Source organism: Osmerus mordax, chromosome 6, assembly GCF_038355195.1.
Source record: "Osmerus mordax isolate fOsmMor3 chromosome 6, fOsmMor3.pri, whole genome shotgun sequence".
Lineage (NCBI taxonomy): Eukaryota > Metazoa > Chordata > Actinopteri > Osmeriformes > Osmeridae > Osmerus > Osmerus mordax.
Window position 1 is genome coordinate 19,891,066 of NC_090055.1, and position 14,959 is coordinate 19,906,024.

Here is a 14,959-nt window from a genome sequence, read left to right on the forward strand (position 1 = left end):
GAGAGAGTGTGTGTGTGCGTTCAGAGAGAGAGAGTGTGTGTGTGCGTTCAGAGAGAGAGTGTGTGTGCGTTCAGAGAGAGAGTGTGTGTGTGTGCGTTCAGAGAGAGAGTGTGTATGTGTGCGTTTAGAGAGAGAGAGGGTGTGTGTGTATACAGCATCTGACACATAACGTGAACATCATTGAAATAACATCTCAGTTCTCACCAGCCCTCAGGCAGTCTGGAAAATAATATGTTTATCAGACAGATGGCAAGAAGTTTGACATCCCGTTAAACTGTCAAGGCTAATTTTTTTTATTCAATCAGCGGGGGGAAAAACGATCCAAAAGTCGATGGGGATTATTAGAAAGAAACCAGAATGTTGAGGTTGTCCTGGCTGTTCTAGAACTCACTATTGAGTTCCGGGCCTTGGCTCTGCGGTGCATGAATGAGCAGGTCTGAGCGTGCACCTGTGGCCTGTGTTCCAGGCGTCGTGGGCCTCCAGCACCCTGGGGTTCTGGTTCACAGAGCTGCTGGAGAGGAACCGACAGTTCCAGGCGTGGGTCTTTGAGGGGCGTCCCAACTGCTTCTGGATGACCGGCTTCTTTAACCCCCAGGGCTTCCTGACAGCCATGAGACAGGTAGGAGCCCAGCGCTTCCCCTTCACTGAGGAGGAGAGGCAGGTCCTCCTACAACACAGTCCTTTAATAGACTAGACTCTGTTTGGTTCAAAAAGGCACTTTTCATGCTTGCATGCTTGATCTTGGGGCAGGGGGGGGGACATGTACTGTAAAAGTTCAATGGGTTTTTAGTGAGGTCATTAGTCAGGGTCTGGATGAAGGAGTTATCCACGTCCAAGCTAAACTGTCTGACCTCTTCTAAACTGTCTGACCTCTTCTAAACTGTCTAACCTCTTCTAAACTGTCTGACCTCTTCTAAACTGTCTAACCTCTTCTAAACTGTCTAACCTCTTCTAAAATGTCTGACCTCTTCTAAACTGTCTGACCTCTTCTAAACTGTCTGACCTCTTTTAAACTGTCTGACCTCTTTTAAAAGTCTCTGACCTCTTTGAAACCGTCTAACCCCGTCTAAATCATCTAACCCCCTCGAAAAAGTTTGACCCCTTCTAAATCGACTGTCCCCCCCCCCACCCCCACCCCTCCGCAGGAGATAACCCGAGCCAACAAAGGCTGGGCCCTGGACCGCATGGTGCTGTGTAACGAGGTGACCAGGTGGATGAAGGATGACATCCCCCAGCCCCCGTCCGAGGGCGTGTATGTGTACGGCCTGTACCTGGAGGGCGCGGGCTGGGACCGCAGGAGCTGCCGGCTCCTGGACTCCAAACCCAAGGTCCTGTTTGAGATGATGCCCGTGGTCAGGATGTACGCCGAGAACAACGGTGAGCAGGACGGCCGAGGGAACGCAGGAGAAGCTTAGTGGTTAGAGCGTAATCCCCCCTCTCCTTTGGATAGAAGCGTCTGCTATGTCGATTGTGTTTGTTTGGCTGCTATAGAGGCAGAAGGTATAGATACTGCTGTGTTAGTATAACACACAGACTGCAGTATGCTGACTAAACACACACCACACTCATCCTGCCGTAGACAAACCCAACCCTTGTGATATGGACTCGTCTGAGCGCTGTCACAGCTCAGTAGCTCCAGTCAGCTGTGCTGTAAGGTGCCCCAGAAAACTGGCATCTCCCCATAGAACTAACACTGACCTTAGAAGCTATTGAAATGATCATATTAGCCACTCATGTTTCTTGTAAATACAAACTGTTCTTTGACTCTGACCACCAAAACACAGTAGAACTACAGTAGAACTATGCACTTCTGATCCTTGGTCCTCTGCTGGATTTTCTATTATTATTTCTATTATTTTTTATGAATTCTAATATTGTATAGCTGTAAGCACTACCTGGACATCGCTCCGGATAAAAACGCGTACACGCCTGTCAAATAAAATATCTATATTGAATTATTGCAATATATATCCAATTGCAGGTGTGTTTGTGAGCTTGTGTAATATGCACCGTCTCCTCCCAGGACTCAGAGACCCCAGGCTGTACCCCTGTCCCATCTACAAGAAACCTGTGAGGATGGACATGAACTTCATCGCTGCCATCGACCTGCGGACGTCTCTGCCTCCAGAGTACTGGATCCTCCGAGGCGTGGCGCTGCTGTGTGACGTCAAGTAGCATCCCGAGCTCCGCGGCCTGTCACAGGGGTCGCCCTCCACACAGGAAACACTTCTATTTGAACGTTTTTAAGTTTTTCTATGTTTTGGGCCTTTTTGAGCTTTTGATTGTGTTTTTTATTGATAGTTAGAGAGAGACAGGTAAGAAGGGGGGGGGGGGGCATGCAGGAATTTGCCTCAGTGGGATTTGAACCCAAGCCCCTGCATCAGGCATCAGCTTTAATGGTTTGTGCAGTCATTCACACATCAGGAAGAAAGGCAGACAGACAGACAGACAGGCAGACAAGCAGGCAGACAGACAGGGAGGCAGGGAGGCAGACAGACAGACAGGGAGGCAGGCGGAGAGGGAGAGATGGGGAAGACGTGCAAGAAATCGCTTAGGTGGGATTTGAACCCCTGCGTTAGCCTAGCCTTAATGGTACATGGGAGACCCTCTACATTGCATACACCTGAGATGTCCTGGTGCTGATCTAATAGGGTCCTGTTCACCAGTTAACCCATGAGACAAAGACAAAACTGTCCTCCAGCTTTAAAACCTTCACGGCACTCTGAGAAGAAGAAAAAACTAAACCTTTGCACATTAAATACATACAAATGTTTATTTTACAAAAACAATGGCATTAAAGCATCATAAAACATTTCTGGTTGTCTTCTCTTACAAAAACCAAAAATAATTCCCAAATAAGTCCAGCGTCAAGACCACACACACGTTCACTAAAAAATGTTTATCCCCAAACAGTACTGGACTGTGTGTGACTACACCCAAGAGTGTGCGTAGTAAGGGACCGGGCAGAGAGACCCACAGAAACAAACACAGTGTCTCTTCGCTGCTGGCTCCGCAGGGCCGGTTGCCATGGCGAGGGGTGAGGCCGTGGACACCATGGCGACATGGAGGCGGCGTGTCAGGGCAGGAGGTTCCCCTGAGAGAGCGAGCGGCTCATCTCCGTGTGGACGTAGTAGGTCTTCAGATCGCCTTTCCCCTTCACGTTAATGACTCCTCTGCAGGAGCAGGTGTAGCCCAGCGCCCGCAGGATCCGCCCCGTCTCCTCCGTCACCTGGAGGGCACACGCGTGTGGAACATGAGTCATACGTGCTTATGTTCATCACTACCAGTAGAGCAGCGCGGACCTTATTGTCTGTTCGTGTATCATGTCTTATTATCCATTCATAGTATATGTGTGTTCCTGCTGTAAGCGACTGTGTTCTGGCGACAGCCACAGTTCAAGGACGTATCTGCCAGCCTGTAATAGCAGCTATTGGCTGTGTCATGTTTGTTTTTCTCTATTCATATAAACACAATCCTCTGACCTTCATGCCTCAGAGAGGCTTTGCTAGTACCGCTGGGTCTGAACTGGTTATTAGGTGTTAGCTGAACTCTCTACAGTCTCCAGTTTGCTAACGCTTAGAAAACCCTGAACGCAGCTGAACTCTCTCTCCAGTCTCCAGTTTGCTAACGCTTAGAAAACCCTGAACGCAGCTGAACTCTCTCTACAGTCTCCAGTTTGCTAACGCTTAGAAAACCCTGAACGCAGCTGAACTCTCTCTCCATTTTTTTACATTTACATTTTACATTTTAGTCATTTAGCAGACGCTCTTATCCAGAGCGACTTACAGTAAGTACAGGGACATTCCCCCCGAGGCAAGTAGGGTGAAGTGCCTTGCCCAAGGACACAACGTCAGTTGGCATGACCGGGAATCGAACTAGCAACCTTCAGATTACTAGCCCGATTCCCTCACCGCTCAGCCACCTGACTACCTCTACGCTTAGAAAACCCTGAACGCAGCTGAACTCTCTCTACAGTCTCCAGTTTGCTAACGCTTAGAAAACCCTGAACGCAGCTGAACTCTCTCTCCAGTCTCCAGTCTCCAGTTTGCTAACGCTTAGAAAACCCTGAACGCAGCTGAACTCTCTCTCCAGTCTCCAGTTTGCTAACGCTTACAAAACCCTGAACGCAGCTGAACTCTCTCTCCAGTCTCCAGTTTGCTAACGCTTACAAAACCCTGAACGCAGCTGAACTCTCTCTCCAGTCTCCAGTTTGCTAACGGTTAGAAAACCCTGAACGCAGCTGAACTCTCTCTACAGTCTCCAGTTTGCTAACGCTTAGAAAACCCTGAACGCAGCTGAACTCTCTCTACAGTCTCCAGTTTGCTAACGCTTAGAAAACCCTGAACGCAGCTGAACTCTCTCTACAGTCTCCAGTTTGCTAACGCTTAGAAAACCCTGAACGCAGCTGAACTCTCTCTACAGTCTCCAGTTTGCTAACGCTTAGAAAACCCTGAACGCAGCTGAACTCTCTCTACAGTCTCCAGTTTGCTAACGCTTAGAAAACCCTGAACGCAGCTGAACTCTCTCTACAGTCTCCAGTTTGCTAACGCTTAGAAAACCCTGAACCCAGCTGAACTCTCTCTCCAGTCTCCAGTTTGCTAACGCTTACAAAACCCTGAACGCAGCTGAACTCTCTCTCCAGTCTCCAGTTTGCTAACGCTTAGAAAACCCTGAACGCAGCTGAACTCTCTCTACAGTCTCCAGTTTGCTAACGCTTAGAAAACCCTGAACGCAGCTGAACTCTCTCTCCAGTCTCCAGTTTGCTAACGCTTAGAAAACCCTGAACGCAGCTGAACTCTCTCTCCAGTCTCCAGTTTGCTAACGCTTAGAAAACCCTGAACGCAGCTGAACTCTCTCTCCAGTCTCCAGTTTGCTAACGCTTAGAAAACCCTGAACGCAGCTGAACTCTCTCTCCAGTCTCCAGTTTGCTAACGCTTAGAAAACCCTGAACGCAGCTGAACTCTCTCTACAGTCTCCAGTTTGCTAACCCTTAGAAAACCCTGAACGCAGCTGAACTCTCTCTACAGTCTCCAGTTTGCTAACGCTTAGAAAACCCTGAACGCAGCTGAACTCTCTCTCCAGTCTCCAGTTTGCTAACGCTTAGAAAACCCTGAACGCAGCTGAACTCTCTCTCCAGTCTCCAGTTTGCTAACGCTTAGAAAACCCTGAACGCAGCTGAACTCTCTCTCCAGTCTCCAGTTTGCTAACGCTTAGAAAACCCTGAACGCAGCTGAACTCTCTCTACAGTCTCCAGTTTGCTAACGCTTAGAAAACCCTGAACGCAGCTGAACTCTCTCTACAGTCTCCAGTTTGCTAACGCTTAGAAAACCCTGAACGCAGCTGAACTCTCTCTCCATTTTTTTACATTTACATTTTACATTTTAGTCATTTAGCAGACGCTCTTATCCAGAGCGACTTACAGTAAGTACAGGGACATTCCCCCCGAGGCAAGTAGGGTGAAGTGCCTTGCCCAAGGACACAACGTCAGTTGGCATGACCGGGAATCGAACTAGCAACCTTCAGATTACTAGCCCAATTCCCTCACCGCTCAGCCACCTGACTACCTCTACGCTTAGAAAACCCTGAACGCAGCTGAACTCTCTCTACAGTCTCCAGTTTGCTAACGCTTAGAAAACCCTGAACGCAGCTGAACTCTCTCTCCAGTCTCCAGTCTCCAGTTTGCTAACGCTTAGAAAACCCTGAACGCAGCTGAACTCTCTCTCCAGTCTCCAGTTTGCTAACGCTTACAAAACCCTGAACGCAGCTGAACTCTCTCTCCAGTCTCCAGTTTGCTAACGCTTACAAAACCCTGAACGCAGCTGAACTCTCTCTCCAGTCTCCAGTTTGCTAACGGTTAGAAAACCCTGAACGCAGCTGAACTCTCTCTACAGTCTCCAGTTTGCTAACGCTTAGAAAACCCTGAACGCAGCTGAACTCTCTCTACAGTCTCCAGTTTGCTAACGCTTAGAAAACCCTGAACGCAGCTGAACTCTCTCTACAGTCTCCAGTTTGCTAACACTTAGAAAACCCTGAACGCAGCTGAACTCTCTCTACAGTCTCCAGTTTGCTAACGCTTAGAAAACCCTGAACCCAGCTGAACTCTCTCTCCAGTCTCCAGTTTGCTAACGCTTAGAAAACCCTGAACGCAGCTGAACTCTCTCTACAGTCTCCAGTTTGCTAACGCTTAGAAAACCCTGAACCCAGCTGAACTCTCTCTCCAGTCTCCAGTTTGCTAACGCTTAGAAAACCCTGAACGCAGCTGAACTCTCTCTACAGTCTCCAGTTTGCTAACGCTTAGAAAACCCTGAACCCAGCTGAACTCTCTCTCCAGTCTCCAGTTTGCTAACGCTTAGAAAACCCTGAACGCAGCTGAACTCTCTCTACAGTCTCCAGTTTGCTAACACTTAGAAAACCCTGAACGCAGCTGAACTCTCTCTACAGTCTCCAGTTTGCTAACGCTTAGAAAACCCTGAACCCAGCTGAACTCTCTCTCCAGTCTCCAGTTTGCTAACGCTTAGAAAACCCTGAACGCAGCTGAACTCTCTCTACAGTCTCCAGTTTGCTAACGCTTAGAAAACCCTGAACCCAGCTGAACTCTCTCTCCAGTCTCCAGTTTGCTAACGCTTAGAAAACCCTGAACGCAGCTGAACTCTCTCTACAGTCTCCAGTTTGCTAACGCTTAGAAAACCCTGAACCCAGCTGAACTCTCTCTCCAGTCTCCAGTTTGCTAACGCTTAGAAAACCCTGAACGCAGCTGAACTCTCTCTACAGTCTCCAGTTTGCTAACGCTTAGAAAACCCTGAACCCAGCTGAACTCTCTCTCCAGTCTCCAGTTTGCTAACGCTTAGAAAACCCTGAACGCAGCTGAACTCTCTCTACAGTCTCCAGTTTGCTAACACTTAGAAAACCCTGAACGCAGCTGAACTCTCTCTACAGTCTCCAGTTTGCTAACGCTTAGAAAACCCTGAACCCAGCTGAACTCTCTCTCCAGTCTCCAGTTTGCTAACGCTTAGAAAACCCTGAACGCAGCTGAACTCTCTATACAGTCTCCAGTTTGCTAACGCTTAGAAAACCCTGAACCCAGCTGAACTCTCTCTCCAGTCTCCAGTTTGCTAACGCTTAGAAAACCCTGAACGCAGCTGAACTCTCTCTACAGTCTCCAGTTTGCTAACGCTTAGAAAACCCTGAACCCAGCTGAACTCTCTCTCCAGTCTCCAGTTTGCTAACGCTTAGAAAACCCTGAACGCAGCTGAACTCTCTCTACAGTCTCCAGTTTGCTAACGCTTAGAAAACCCTGAACCCAGCTGAACTCTCTCTCCAGTCTCCAGTTTGCTAACGCTTAGAAAACCCTGAACGCAGCTGAACTCTCTCTACAGTCTCCAGTTTGCTAACGCTTAGAAAACCCTGAACGCAGCTGAACTCTCTCTACAGTCTCCAGTTTGCTAACGCTTAGAAAACCCTGAACGCAGCTGAACTCTCTCTACAGTCTCCAGTTTGCTAACACTTAGAAAACCCTGAACGCAGCTGAACTCTCTCTACAGTCTCCAGTTTGCTAACGCTTAGAAAACCCTGAACGCAGCTGAACTCTCTCTACAGTCTCCAGTTTGCTAACGCTTAGAAAACCCTGAACCCAGCTGAACTCTCTCTCCAGTCTCCAGTTTGCTAACGCTTACAAAACCCTGAACGCAGCTGAACTCTCTCTCCAGTCTCCAGTTTGCTAACGCTTAGAAAACCCTGAACGCAGCTGAACTCTCTCTCCAGTCTCCAGTTTGCTAACGCTTAGAAAACCCTGAACGCAGCTGAACTCTCTCTCCAGTCTCCAGTTTGCTAACGCTTAGAAAACCCTGAACGCAGCTGAACTCTCTCTACAGTCTCCAGTTTGCTAACCCTTAGAAAACCCTGAACGCAGCTGAACTCTCTCTACAGTCTCCAGTTTGCTAACGCTTAGAAAACCCTGAACGCAGCTGAACTCTCTCTCCAGTCTCCAGTTTGCTAACGCTTAGAAAACCCTGAACGCAGCTGAACTCTCTCTCCAGTCTCCAGTTTGCTAACGCTTAGAAAACCCTGAACGCAGCTGAACTCTCTCTCCAGTCTCCAGTTTGCTAACGCTTAGAAAACCCTGAACGCAGCTGAACTCTCTCTACAGTCTCCAGTTTGCTAACGCTTAGAAAACCCTGAACGCAGCTGAACTCTCTCTACAGTCTCCAGTTTGCTAACGCTTAGAAAACCCTGAACGCAGCTGAACTCTGTCTCTCCTTTAGTGAAGAGACAGACCAAGCTGTTTGTCTCGTACTGATCAACATGTTCACCCAGCAGAAGCTTTCATCCAACCAGACGTACAGAGGTGGATTCGAAACTGCAATCTTTTGATTAGCAGCCGCTGAGCTATACCCTCCCAGACTGTGTACTTGCTGGCTGGGCTGTATCTAGACTTAAGGGACCCAAGGTTCGGACTTCGGTGACCAAGACAAAATACCCTTATTTATGTGACTATCGCCCTGCTTGGAATATTGCAATGTCCCAGGGCTATGATTTATGTCTGTCTTTAACCTCACTAAAAGTCAAATGCTGGTTACGGGCTGATTGTCTTCAGTGCGTTAACTTCACTAATCATTAGTTACTCTGAAGTTAATTCAAACTGTGCACTGACACCAAACATTCTTGGGGTGTATATCTTAGGAAATACATCATCATCAAAACGTTCTGTAAGAAACTGGTCGAGAAAAGCCTACAAACTATCTGCAATGCTCTTAACCCTCGTGCTGCCTTCGGGTCACATGACCCAAAGGTTCATAACGAACCATCGTTGTGTTTACCCAATTTTACCCAATACAAAAACAAATAAAAAATTATTTTATTTTAACCTTTGCAATGTGGGGGGTCTGAGACAGCCCAACGGTTAAAAGAAAATGCTTCACTTTGTTTTTGTATGCGGTAAAGTTGTCGCAATACGATGGTCGCAGGGTCACAATGACTGATGGGTCAGAATGACCCGAAGATAACACAAGGGTTAAAGAAACCGAATGTATAAAGTAGATCAATAAAGATGCAGGTTTCATATTAGCGACGTATCGGGCAGGTAGTCAGTCACCTGTATTTTGCCCAGGACCCCGGTGCTGTCCATCCTGCTGGCTACATTCACCGTGTTCCCCCAGATGTCGTACTGGGGTTTCTGGGCTCCGATCACTCCTGCGATGACCGGCCCGTGGTTGATACCTGAGGGAGACGGAATGTGCTAATTTAGCCCGCACTTTCATCAAGCGACGTACGGGGGGTATTTCAACATTGTAGTCAGGTGCTCTAACCACTGAGCTACACCTATCCTGATCCATCAGTCATCAGTCATGCTTTACATGCTTATGTAAAGTTTCACTGCTATGGTTCACTCTAGTTTTTGTTTCCAGGGTACTGTGGAGGTAAAGATGCGTGAACACAGACACACATCAAAAACACACACACATCCTCCTCCACACAAATGATCTTTGAGTCTTTACCAACCTACTTTAATCTCAGGTTATTCACACCCATACTGGGTGAAGTGGGTTTCATGAAAATCCTTTAATACTGTCATCATAACAATAACATGTTTATTTAGTAGCCGCTTATATCCAGAGCGACGTATAGTGGGTGTCAAACCTGTGACCCCTTGATCCGCAGTAAAAATACTCTAACCACTGAGCTATTACGATCCCCATCGTTAAACCATGTGTGTAGATGCTCACCAACTCTGAGTTTGAAGTCGTTGAAGGAATGCTTGTTGATGACGTCAAGCTTGCCCACCAAGGCAAAGGCGAACTCCACCATGGTACCAATGTGCATATACTGTCTGTCATCCTGGAACAAACACAACTACACCTTGAAGTAAGGATCTGATTTGTTTTCTAAACTTCACAGGAAATTAAGGATAATGAACAATACATGCATGCATGTATTCCACTTTTCATCAGCAAGTGAACCTAGGATTTTAACATCCTAGGATTTCAACTATTTTGCTAACTATGTATGAACCAGTTTTGAGGTTACCTGTGTGTGTTCAGGTCCTGGTGATGGAGGTTACCTGTGTGTGTTCAGGTCCTGGTGATGGAGGTTACCTGTGTGTGTTCAGGTCCTGGTGATGGAGGTTACCTGTGTGTGTTCAGGTCCTGGTGATGGAGGTTACCTGTGTGTGTTCAGGTCCTGGTGATGGAGGTTACCTGTGTGTGTTCAGGTCCTGGTGATGGAGGTTACCTGTGTGTGTTCAGGTCCTGGTGATGGAGGTTACCTGTGTGTGTTCAGGTCCTGGTGATGGAGGTTACCTGTGTGTGTTCAGGTCCTGGTGATGGAGGTTACCTGTGTGTGTTCAGGTCCTGGTGATGGAGGTTACCTGTGTGTGTTCAGGTCCTGGTGATGGAGGTTACCTGTGTGTGTTCAGGTCCTGGTGATGGAGGTTACCTGTGTGTGTTCAGGTCCTGGTGATGGAGGTTACCTGTGTGTGTTCAGGTCCTGGTGATGGAGGTTACCTGTGTGTGTTCAGGTCCTGGTGATGGAGGTTACCTGTGTGTGTTCAGGTCCTGGTGATGGAGGTTACCTGTGTGTGTTCAGGTCCTGGTGATGGAGGTTACCTGTGTGTGTTCAGGTCCTGGTGATGGAGGTTACCTGTGTGTGTTCAGGTCCTGGTGATGGAGGTTACCTGTGTGTGTTCAGGTCCTGGTGATGGAGGTTACCTGTGTGTGTTCAGGTCCTGGTGATGGAGGTTACCTGTGTGTGTTCAGGTCCTGGTGATGGAGGTTACCTGTGTGTGTTCAGGTCCTGGTGATGGAGGTTACCTGTGTGTGTTCAGGTCCTGGTGATGGAGGTTACCTGTGTGTGTTCAGGTCCTGGTGATGGAGGTTACCTGTGTGTGTTCAGGTCCTGGTGATGCGTTGAGTCCAGTGGCTGCCATGTACGTGCTTCCGATGGTCTTGATCTTCTCCACACCGCTAAACTTGGGCTTGGACAGCAACTGCAACAAAGTTCTCTGGAAGGTTACTAATCAAGTATGTCTTTTGATCATTACAAAAAAAAACATGAATACACATGGATTATGTTACCTCATCAAAATCTGCGATGATCTCATTGAGTAATCTGAGGCATTCCAAGCCTTCCTTATTGACATCTGACTCAGTGTAAAACTCCTTGAAGTCCGGGATAGAGGCAAACAGGACGCACACCAGGTCATATGACTGATGATACAAATCCTGAAAATACAAAGGCATCAAATTGTACAGACACATAATATGAAGATATCCATATCGAACTGCTACATTTTCAGTGGTGTTGCTGGCTAAAGCAGTGTTTACAAAAGATGGTCGTTGCAAAGTCATTCCGGCACCATCTTCCCTCACCTCGTTCTTCCAGTTGCGCGCCAGGAAGTGTTCCGCGACGTGGGCGGGTAGGACGTTCTCCAGCAGAACCCTGTTGAGGTTCTCCATCGTCTCGATCTCCTCACACTCCCTCTTGAACTTGTTCTTCCACAGGAAGTCCAACCTACAGTAATATTCATTCTGTTACAAGAGGACAAGAGAAGAGACTGAAGACTCGTGACAGCAGCTCGGTTAGTGCACACCACAGCAGCAGAGCAAAGGGGTCGCTTATCAACAACGTTCTCCAACGTTCCTGACCAGACTAGCAAGCAACCATTGTGACACAACCGTTTCTTCTGTTCCTTTGTTAGAGAAGATTAGCTGGAGCGAGAGGAGAGGGGAGGGGAGAGAGGAGAGGTGAGGGGAGGGGAGAGGGGAGAGGAGAGAGTAGAGGAGAGGGGAGAGGACAGGAGAGGGGAGAGAGGAGAGGTGAGGGGAGAGGAGATAGGAGAGGAGAGGGGAGAGAGGAGAGGTGAGGGGAGAGGAGAGGGGATAGGAGAGAGTAGAGGAGAGGGGAGGGGAGAGAGGAGAGGTGAGGGGAGATAGGAGAGGAGAGGTGAGGGGAGGGAGAGGAGAGAGGAGAGAGAGTAGAGAAGAGAGTAGAGTAGAGAAAAGAGTATAGGAGAGAGTACAGGAGAGGAGAGGAGAGGGGAGAGGTGAGGAGAGGAGAGGGGAGAGGTGAGAGAAAGTCCTTTTCTGATATGTATTCACCTGCTATTCCATGCATGCCAAGCCTCCTACTTTAAAGTTTAACGATATAAACAAGCTCTTAAACCGTGTGTCTGGTGCAGTGTCAGATGATAATTTACCCCTTTACACTAGTACACAGTTTATAATAATGAGAATATATTTATTTTGCAGACCCTGTTATTCAGAGCAACATAAAGGCAGGATTTGAACCTAGGAGCTGTTGATATGATATACAGTCAAACGCTCTAACCACTGACGATACTCATACCCCACTGACCTATAATCTTCCCAGATCTACAGTAGAGGAGATTCGAAGATGGAATTTTCTTGTGCAGACACATTTCACTGTTTTATGAGTCCTATCCAACTCTATCCATAATTATCCCTGATGGATCTCTTCCTGACATTTAGCTACAGTATGTTCTCAGCTTTTAGATGAAACTATTAAATGATCATATTTGGAAAGGTAGCTATTATTAAATTTACTTTGAGTTACAAATCTTAGAAATACGGAGGAAACCTTGATGTCAAAACAACAAAGCCTTAACCAAAATTAGAACGTAAAAATAGAGCACAAAAGACTGAAAGTATCTTTAGACGATGACATCCAGTCTGTGATGGCGGGAGGGTGGGAGAGGGGGGGTTGCTAAATAGAGCATCTGACGTACCTGTCTGGCGAGCACCAGCAGGGTGATGAAGAAGATGAGGAGGGAGAAGGAGCCCATAGTCTTCAGGTTCTTCAGAACTCCCGGCCTCGAAGGATCAGAACCGGAGACAAACGTGTTAGAGCCAGGGAGTTTAATGTAACGTCACGCGTCAGAACCAGGGAGTTTAATGTAACGTCACGCGTCAGAACCAGGGAGTTTAATGTAACGTCACGCGTCAGAACCAGGGAGTTTAATGTAACGTCACGCGTCAGAACCAGGGAGTTTAATGTAACGTCACGCGTCAGAACCAGGGAGTTTAATGTAACGTCACGCGTCAGAACCAGGGAGTTTAATGTAACGTCACGCGTCAGAACCAGGGAGTTTAATGTAACGTCACGCGTCAGAACCAGGGAGTTTAATGTAACGTCACGCATCAGAACCAGGGAGTTTAATGTAACGTCACGCGTCAGAACCAGTAAGCTCTAGACCATACAACTCCACCACCAGCTAAACGCATCACCAGAACCAGAACACACACAGAACCCCACAACCACAAATAAGAACACTTGTTGACCTTGATCATCTATTTAAAATGGGGAGATAACTGAACAGCTCCTGCCATGGCTCTCCCTTCATACACGACTGTCCCTGCTGGGAGATGGGAATCTGCATGTGCTTTGACATACCGTGTCATTAGAACAGCTCAGGTTTCAATCCCATCCTCCCTCAACAAATCAGATATATGGAATAAGATATTCTTTTTCGGGAAATGCATTTCCTGGTTCTGATTCTATATTTGTTTATCTGTTACGTTTGTGCCCACCTGTCCAGAACGTCTGCCTTGTAGAGGAACTTGCTGTACTCATCTAGCAGGAAGCCGTGCGTCTGAAGAAAGATGATGTTGTACACAACGACAGCTGTTAGCATGATGACCATTTTCAGCTCGTAGTTGATCCTCAGGAAAACAGAACAGGACATCAAGCCCAGGATGCAGCTATAGATGAAGTACTGGTGGGGAAAAGAAAAGGCCATCTCATTCATACTGCTTCCATTCTGTGCTCCACAAAACAGACGACTGATCATGTACTTGTGACAGAGGACACTGGCACTGACTTACTGGAAGGTAGAAATAGTTCTTGTCATTAAACATGATTGGTTGGCCGTTCTTGTAAAACATTGTCTCATTGGTTGAATTGTAAACGGCAGCTGGAGCCATCATGTCATTGTCCAGGAAGAACTGCAGTAAAGGTCAAAGGTCAACATCGAATCACAACTTTATGATAAAGCCAGCATCATATCAACCACCCATGCAGCCAATAATCAGTAAGTAATTGACATGGTAGAGACATTTATCTCACACATGTACACAACAGCTCAACGCAATTGGAGCAATGATTGATTTTAACTTCTTTTTCTTCTACTTTCTCTTCTTTGTCACACTGACACGAGAGACTACAAAGACTTACATTTGTTAAAAAGCACAGACCTTATCAGAGCATAGGTGGCGCTGCAGACCACACCTCAAACTTGTCACTTTCAAACTAAAGTCGTTTAGACCGCACCGGGCCGTAAAGCCCACAGGGGACGTAAACGTCTCAAGAACCAGTCACGTCCGTGTGACAGAGTTCTCTCTACAGGGACAATTTGGGGAAAACTTCCCTAAAGAACTTAAAATAAGCCATTGCTCCTCTATCATGTCAATTCTGAAATGGTTTGTGAACATCAGGAGGATTCTGCCATTGGTGTTTGCGAGTATATTCTTAGTTGTTTCTGCTTAACGTAGGGTTTAGGGTACTGAGGCTTAGAGATGGACTAAAGGCTGCGTCCCAAATCGCATCCTTTTAGTATGCGCGGCAGCCGGCTTTACGAAGTACATATTGCATGCAGTATGTACACAGTTATGACCTCCTACTTGGTCATATAAGTGTGCCTTAGACTGGGGCAGGCATGGTCAGACCGATGTGCTATTGTACAACTGTCTTCTCAGTTGACTCCTCTTCCACTGGTTGTGGGTCTGAACAGCCAGAGAAGCATGATGGTTCGCATTCTGCAAAACGCTATTGCATATATTAGGACGTCCTGGTATTTTTGGCCTGCTCTATTACACAAACAATGTGTTTAGACATAGTGTTTTTCTGGCACACTAAGCAGTGTGGCATAATGGGTTTGGGACCCAGCCAATGTCTCTATTCAGATCTGGTGTGATCAGTGTGACTAAACAGAAAGCGACTGAATGAACCC

General features: G+C 47.2%; 2 protein-coding genes across 2 annotated transcripts in view; one reads left to right on the forward strand and one right to left on the reverse strand.

Annotated features, from left to right (window-relative positions):
* Positions 1–2,175, forward strand: part of dnah5 (dynein, axonemal, heavy chain 5) — a 71,561-nt gene extending 69,386 nt beyond the window's left edge. Inside the window, exons 79-81 of the mRNA XM_067237520.1 lie at positions 467–619; positions 1,146–1,377; positions 2,024–2,175. Of these exons, the coding sequence (XP_067093621.1) occupies positions 467–619; positions 1,146–1,377; positions 2,024–2,175 (537 nt within the window). The remainder of the gene's footprint in view (positions 1–466; positions 620–1,145; positions 1,378–2,023) is intronic.
* Positions 2,176–2,984: 809 nt separating this feature from the next.
* The window catches only part of LOC136944391 (adenylate cyclase type 2-like), a 34,201-nt gene continuing 22,226 nt past the window's right edge, over positions 2,985–14,959 (reverse strand). The window contains exons 17-25 of the mRNA XM_067238138.1: positions 13,836–13,955; positions 13,542–13,726; positions 12,740–12,824; positions 11,364–11,522; positions 11,070–11,216; positions 10,874–10,981; positions 9,723–9,834; positions 9,092–9,216; positions 2,985–3,229 (exon numbers count right to left, since the gene is read on the reverse strand). Of these exons, the coding sequence (XP_067094239.1) occupies positions 3,077–3,229; positions 9,092–9,216; positions 9,723–9,834; positions 10,874–10,981; positions 11,070–11,216; positions 11,364–11,522; positions 12,740–12,824; positions 13,542–13,726; positions 13,836–13,955 (1,194 nt within the window). The 3' untranslated portion in view covers positions 2,985–3,076. The remainder of the gene's footprint in view (positions 3,230–9,091; positions 9,217–9,722; positions 9,835–10,873; positions 10,982–11,069; positions 11,217–11,363; positions 11,523–12,739; positions 12,825–13,541; positions 13,727–13,835; positions 13,956–14,959) is intronic.